This window comes from Aethalodelphis obliquidens, unplaced genomic scaffold (genome assembly GCF_003676395.1).
Source record: "Aethalodelphis obliquidens isolate GAN/ISIS:26980383/991018 unplaced genomic scaffold, ASM367639v1 scaffold4, whole genome shotgun sequence".
Lineage (NCBI taxonomy): Eukaryota > Metazoa > Chordata > Mammalia > Artiodactyla > Delphinidae > Aethalodelphis > Aethalodelphis obliquidens.
In genome coordinates this window covers 15,647,948-15,655,627 of record NW_020837948.1, presented here as the reverse complement: position 1 = coordinate 15,655,627, position 7,680 = coordinate 15,647,948, and the positions used below count along the sequence as shown (strand labels likewise).

Here is a 7,680-nt window from a genome sequence, read left to right as displayed (position 1 = left end):
AAAAAAAAAATAAGCTAAATTTTGGTTTCCAGGAAGATATTGACATATTATTTATAATATTATGTCTTTGGTTCTTCCTCTAAAATCTGTTTGCAAAAAGACCACTAGTTTTCTTAAGTGGAAACAATTTTAATGCTGTGATACATTCTCACATCACTACTTTTAAGTGGGTCAGCTTCACAGAACTCTGTCACCACATTGATTCTCTTCTGACCCTGGGATATTGGCCTTTACTCAGAGGGTTAGGGAATCTGGGAAGCCCAGGGAAAATTACATTAAAAAAATTCATAAAGTCAGATGTTACTTCCTTTTGATCTGGTTCTGATCAGCGAAGAATGAAGCTTGAAACATTTCACTAAAATAAAGACTGTTAAAGTCACTTATGACTGTGTGTGAAGTGACATAAATCAGATTTTATAATTATAATGCATATATAGTTACTGTTGCTGGAAATTTTGAGTACTTGAGTTTCAAATTTTCATTTGTGCTGCTTAAGTAGGGGAAGATACTTTTGGGGAGCTGCATATAAGTTGAGGGGGCCTCCCTCCACCTATTTAGGGCCATTGAACAAAAGTGGGAAAAGAAACCCATTGAATAATTATTGTTAAGGAAAGAACAATGGAAATTGTTCAGTGAACTGTTTCGATTATCCACTACATGCAAGGCACTCTGCTAGTTAAAGGTGGTGGAGAATACAAAAGTATAGGATAAGAATTCTGCTTTCTAATTCCTTTCCAGTTCATTGCAGAGGCTCTGACATTTTAAAAATTAAGAATAAAGAACCCAATTATATTTAGTAATTACAACAAATAAGTATTTTTTAATGTGTTCAGAAAGAGGGAGAATTTTAAGAGAAAAAATTGACACAGAGCCACAGAGATCAATAGAATGACAGAAAGGAGGAAGCAGGTGCCACAGAAGCAGAGAGGGCGACTTAGACATAGGAGTATTCCTCCCATTGGATTGCTTCTAAAGATGATGAAGGCAGTTTTATATTTTCAGCTGTAGGCACAAATGCATTTCTAAGTACTTGTTCCATATAGGATGTATATAAATCATGACTTAATCTAGATACATTGATTGATTTCTGGTTATTCTTCTTGAGTTGGTGGGGAGAGAGCATATTTCTCCAAACTAGACTATTAAGTCCACAAGGGCAGGGATGTTTGTCTCTCTTGTTTACTATGGTATTCCAAGTTCCTAGAGCAGTGCCTGACGTGTTGTAGCCTCTTTGAACTTAAGTTTTAGAAATATGTGGGCTTCCGTAAATGGAAATCTTTTAAGTCTAGTAGTCACCTGTCAACTCTGATGCTTAGGCCCTTGTTACATTATAAAGAGATCAGGTAGAGAAAACATTAAAAATGATTCTTAGATTTTGAGCCTGGAGGTCTGGGAAGAGGCTAGGGCTTTAACAGAAATAGGAACTATAGGGAAAGTAACAGATTTAAAAGGGAGTATGATAAATTAGGTTTTAGAAATACTGAGTGAGGTGCCAAACTTGGTCTAGCTAACTGGCCATGTGGGTGAGTGGTTAGGCTCAGGGGATCCTTTACATAGAGATGACAGTTGAAGCCACACTTTAGGTCAGACTGACAGTAATAATGATGGCCACCATTTGTTGAACTCTTACTATATGCCAGTCACTGCGCTTTATATATTAATTTCATTTCATCCTGATATCAACCTTATTAAATGGATACTTCTGTTTCCAATTTCATAGTTGAGAACACTGAGGTTTAGCAATGTAAGATGTCTTTCCAGGGTCACATAGCTGGTAAGTGGTAGAACTAGGTTTTGAATCTAGATTCGTCTTACTCCAAGTTATTAGCTGGTGCCAAGTCATAGGGAGATGTACAGGCAAATGAAGACTGAACAAAGACTATTAACATATTTTCTAGGAATCATTGGCAACCTTCAAATGAACTCTTATTTGAGTTCTGATGTAGGGACAGAGTGTAGATTGGGAGGAGTTAAGGAATAAATGGAGAATTTTATAAAAATGGAAGTGGTAAATTAAGACAATAGTTTTCAAGAAGTTTGGAGGAAAACAAGAGATAAGACAGTAAGGTCACTTTGTAGGACCAAGAGAATTTGGGAGTTTTGTTATGGTTTTTATCTTGCTTTAAGATTTCATACATGCATGCATGTATTCATTTATTTCAACAAATATTTATTGAGTGCCTATTCTGTGCCAGATAGAGTGGGGAGATCTCTCAGGGAAAAACATAAGGCTCTTGCTGTTATGGAGCTTAATTTTTTTTTGTTTGTTTTTAAAGAAGATGTTGGGGGTAGGAGTTTATTAATTTATTTTTGGCTGTGTTGGGTCTTCATTTCTGTGTGAGGGCTTTCTCTAGTTGTGGCAAGCGGGGGCCACTCCTCATCGCGGTGTGCGGGCCTCTCACTATGGCGGCCTCTCTTGTTGCGGAGCACAGGCTCCAGACGCGCAGGCTCAGCAGTTGTGGCTCACGGGCCTAGTTGCTCCGTGGCATGTGGGATCCTCCCAGACCAGGGCTCGAACCCGTGTCCCCTGTACCAGCAGGCAGATTCTCAACCACTGCGCCACCAGGGAAGCCCGGAGCTTAATTTTAATGGAGATGGGGGTGGGTATCAAGAAACACATCAATCAGTCAATCAGAAAAACATCAACATGGATAAATGCTATACAAAGAATTAAAAGTGAAGTATAACATGTAAGAGTGTGCCTGCATGGAAGTTCTAGATTGTATGTTCGAAAAGTCCTGTTTTAGAGATGTTCTCTGAGAATCTGAAAGGTAAGAAGGCAGACAATAAGCAAGAAGAGAATTCCAGGGAGTGAGAATAGATAGTTCCAAGGCCTTAAGGTAGAAATAACCTTGACATTGGTTGGAGGCTAGTGAGCAAAGGAAAGTGCTATGAGATCAGAGAGGTAGGCAGGATTCAGATCTTGTGGGGCTTTGTAAATTGGAGTAAAGAGTATGGTTGTTTATTTTAAATGAAATCAGGAAGTTGACATTAGAAGAGCTTTAAGCAGAGAATTATGTGTTATCTAATTTACATCTTAAAAGGAGCACCTTGGTTGTTGTGTAGACAATCCATTAACGGGAGGTGGACACGGGTAAAAGCAGACCAGTTAATAGGTTTTTGCTCTTCTTCACTCAAGAGATAATGGTGGTCTGGACTGCAGATCTGGTAGTCATAGAGTGGGGAGGACCAATTAGGTTTGGGGTGTGTGTCAGGGGAGGATTTAACAGGATCTGCTGATGGTTTAAGTCAAAGAGTGGAATCACAGTAACTTCTGGATTTGGAGCTTGAACAACTGGGTGAATGAATGGGCAACATGAGGGTGAGACCTGAGCATGATTACAGATTGAAATGAAGGATCCATTGGAAGGAACACTATTGAAGTTTCCAAAGGAAGTAATTCATGATGTAGCAAGGTACCAAAAGATACTGGCACACAAGAGGGAACTGATTGCGTTAGCCTTAAAAACCAGAGGACAGATTTCAAGATGAAAAGGAAGTAAGTTGCAAAGCAAATAATGAGTGACCTTATCTTTAATAAAATGTAGACCTATTAGTATATTCAGTTATGAAGAACTGCATACTAATTGTTTTGTGTTCCTCATATTAACTTTCTAATTTAAATACTTTGTTTATCATTGTATAACCTATTACTTTGTGTGTGTGTGTGTGTGTGTGTGTGTGTGTGTGTGTGTGTATTTTTTCTTTTTTGCAGGTTGTAAGTTCTACAAATGGAGAATTAAACACAGATGATCCTACTGCAGGACGTTCAAATGCACCTATCACAGCCCCTACAGAAGTAGAAGTGATGGATGAAACCAAGTATGTATTGGTTTTTCCTGATTTAGTAACTTTTCTTTCTTAAACTGTGCATGTTTGAGATTTATAGTCATTACAGTTATTTAAGGAAATTTTTTTCAAGGAATAGATGCATGCAAAACAAGTGGTATATTTAATTTTTTTAATCACTAAGTTTAAAATAGAGCTATTTCAGTAGATGTTTTAATAATACAAAAATAGTTATTTAAGGACTATGCTCAAATTCTTATTTAGAGTTAACAGCATATTTTTATTTTTAGGAATGTTGATGCATGAAAGTTATTGCTATACTATAGATGCTCATTTTTTCTGTAAACATAAGAATAAATATTAATTTTGTAGTGTGCTGCATGTATTAATATTAGTTTTAAGTTACTTTTTTTGTTAAAGTAAATTATAATAATTCTGCTTGGAAAAAAATTAAGCTTGAAAAACAATGTGATAATTTCAATGTGGGCAGTTTCTGATGATCTCTCTTTTTCTCTCTCTTTTTCCTTGTATTTTTTTTTGTGTTTAGCTGCCAGAAAGTGTTGAACATGTGGTGAGTTCTCAAGTGTAGGCAGGCAGAAATAGCTCCGTTGACTGTAATTTCAAAGATTTAGCACCATTTTGTGTTTTTTAAAAACAAACTTTTCAACATAGAAATTATAATTGGTAAAAGTTGTCCAAAAGTATTTGATGTCATTTACATTAGCTCTGAAAAGCAAGAAATAATTGAGGAGCTCTTTTGCCTGCTGCAACTTTTTTGCTTCAAGTGACATAGATTTGGGGGCACTTTTTTATTGAGTAGATGATACACCAACCTTGCTTGCGCTTATGTATTTGTTTTGTAACACAAGGCTTTATTTGCTATTTTAAATAGAAGGGCAAGTTTTTGAGTTAAGCTTTTTTTCCTGTTAGTAATTGTTAAATACCCATAGCAATAGTATCACTAAACCAGTATTTCACTTACTAATTATATTGCCATTGAATACACATGGTATACATTGATAAATTTCATGATAAACTATAGTGAGAGAGTGTTATGAAAAATCCTCATCTAAATAGTTCCTACTAATTACAGATATTATGAAAAATAATATTCCTATCTGTTGCAATAATGTTGAATTTAAACTATTTTCTTGCCCTTGCCTTTAGTTATAACGCTGTGTTTAAAATGCTTTGCTCAATTTCAGGACAAATTTTGAGTCAGCCTTGGAGTGAATAAAGACAGTTGTTTAAATTAGTAAATTTTGGAACATTTACTCATCTACTCATTATCCAAAGGGAACCTTACATAAGTGCTCATTTGCTGGCTGCAAGATGAGGAAACTTTTGTGGATATTTCTTTTTAAAGAGTAATGATCAAATGTCCATTTTAACCAGTTTGACTGTGGAATTTATTCATGGTCAGTATGACTTAGTTTGGTGGATTTCAGGATACAATTAGTCAGCTACGTACTTGTGTATTTTTATGTCAGAAATAAAAGCAACAGTATATATGTGCTTGTGCAATCCTAAGCACAGTTATAAAGGTGGGTGGCATGTGGCAGATGAGAATGCACATGGCCTTTGCAATTAAACTTAGGTTGTAGAATCCTACTTCTGCCACTGTTCGTTTCCTTCTTCAAGCCTGTTTCTTTTCCTGTAAAATGAGGCTAATAATAGCTGCCTCATAGGTTGTTGAGAAAATTAAATGTGATAAAGCACAGTTATTTTGTCTGGCACATGGCAAGTGCTCAGTTGCCATTATCACCCCTATCTGTTTCTCCCCTTCCGGCTGCCAGTGACCTCTCATCTGTGCTCTTCCCAGGCTTGTGCCTCTTCCGTCACTGTTCTGTATTTTTACCTTCACACCACTCTTCACTGAAACTGACTCTTCTGTGTCCGCATCCTCCAAGAGACCTGCTTTCCACCAAATCTATTACATTTTTCCATGTATTCATTCAACAGTTACACTGCTTGGATTTCAGAAATATCTGATACTGTCCTTGCCCTTAAGTAGATCATACTCCAGTGGGGGTAATTGCAGTTGTTTTAGCATTTATCAATGTATGATAAATACTATGAAAAAGGTATGAAAAATCCGTTAGAGCTTGTAAAGAAAATGAGTGTTTACTGACAGGATGATCAGAGAATGCTTTTTGGAGGGGGCTTTGAAGAATGAGTAGTAATTTATTTAGCTGAGATAGGCGTGAGTGTGTGTATTTATGGTTTGGGTTTTTATTTGTAGGTGTTGGAAAATGAGAAAAGGGAAAATGGTGGGAAGGCTCTTCCTGAAGTTGAGGTTCTCTTTTGCATAGAGCGTCAAATCTAGATCACTTGGCAAGGCACCAGGCCCTTCATGCCTTTCCTGGTCTGGCTCCTGCCTGTCTTTCCCAGCCTCATTTTCCATTCTGAAGTCTATGTTCCGTCAGTTCCTTAAGTTGGCCACTGATATGTTATTCTCTTTATCTATCTCTCACTTCTTGAAACTTCTTGGATTTCTTAAAAACAAGGTCTTTTTTATCTTAAGATCCCCAAGACCTCAACAACTTATTACTAAATAATTGACTACATAATGTAGTGTATCCATACAATGGACGATCAGTTAACAATATAAAAAGTGAAATTGAAAACATGATGCTAAGTGACACAAGCCAGACATAAAAGGCCACGTATTATATGATCCATTTACATGAAATATCCAGAATAAGCAAATATATAGAGACAGAAAATAGACAGTGATTGCCTCCAGCAGCTTTGAGGAAGATGGGAGTGACTGCTGATAGGTTATATGGTTTCTTTATGGAGTGAAGAAAATGTTTTGAAGTTAAGTAGTGGTGAGGGCTGCAAAACTCTTTGAATATATTAAAAACCACTGAATTGTACACTTTAAAAAGGTGAATTTAATGATGTGTGAATTATATCTGAATAAAGCAGTTATTTAGAAAAATGGATAGCAATCCATGATTTCAGTGAAGCTTTATTCCAGATGGGTTACAGAAATCCTCAGAACTTCCCTAACTCTTCACTAGTTAAAAACTCTTTTAAAACACACAACATTTTGTCTTGTCTCTAATCAGGGTTATTCTGACATTCCTACAGGCTTATTATTGCATTCCTTATATCCTCTTAGTCTGTGATTAAGAAACGTGAGCATGATTTCTTTTTCTAAATCGCATCTAATGCTTCTCTTCTCTCTTCCACCATTTTATGGGTAGCTAGAGACCTGCTTAGAATTCTTTTTCAGAATTTGTTTCCTACTTCCTTCTTTTCTTCTTGCCTCTGATTGGCAGAGATCCCTCTCACCCCATCTCATTACTAGAATGTATTCTACAACAGATATTTTAGAGTCTCATGTTTCCTAGAATAGTACCTCATGGGGTAAATGTATGATTTCCAAGTGATGGAAAATAGTCTCTTCCCCCAAGATAAAGTGGCTCCTTCATTAGTAATGAGATTTTGCCTTACCTTTTTTTTACTGTAGTGGAGAATTTTTTTTTTAAGGCAGGTGATACAAATGATAGCACCCTCATCATTTCTTCCAGGAATTTAGGAGAACAAGGCTTCCTTTAAGTTTAGTTATTGAGTTTTTAAGTATTGTGAAGTCATCTTTTTTCCTTTGTTTCTCTGTTTCTCTTTTATTCCCCCTTTCCATCATTTACTGAACAATTATTGTGTGTTTGGTAATATGATGATTATGAAGATAAGTCAAGGCCCTTTCGTTCCATTAGAGAAGATAGTAAGTACACCGGTGACTTTTACATAGTGGTTCTCACCCTGGCTTCATATCACAATCATCTGGGGAGTTTTAAAAATATGCCAATACTTAAGTTGTACTTTCTGAGTGGTAGGGTCTGGTTACCAGTATTTTTTTTTTTTTTTTTTTTTTTTTTTTTT

The 7,680-nt window shown here is 36.3% G+C and overlaps 1 protein-coding gene across 9 annotated transcripts in view; it reads left to right on the top strand.

Annotated features, from left to right (window-relative positions):
• Positions 1-7,680, top strand: part of CSNK1G3 (casein kinase 1 gamma 3) — a 131,077-nt gene that overhangs the window by 113,935 nt on the left and 9,462 nt on the right. For 4 of the 9 annotated variants that reach the window (XM_027099148.1, XM_027099097.1, XM_027099106.1 and 1 more), the window contains 2 exons: positions 3,716-3,822; positions 4,337-4,360. In XM_027099148.1, coding sequence (XP_026954949.1) covers positions 3,716-3,822; positions 4,337-4,360 — 131 coding nt within the window. Of the gene's footprint in view, positions 1-3,715; positions 3,823-4,336; positions 4,365-7,680 lie in introns of those variants that run through there. The other 5 variants (XM_027099156.1, XM_027099117.1, XM_027099123.1 and 2 more) reach the window with 2 other exon arrangements.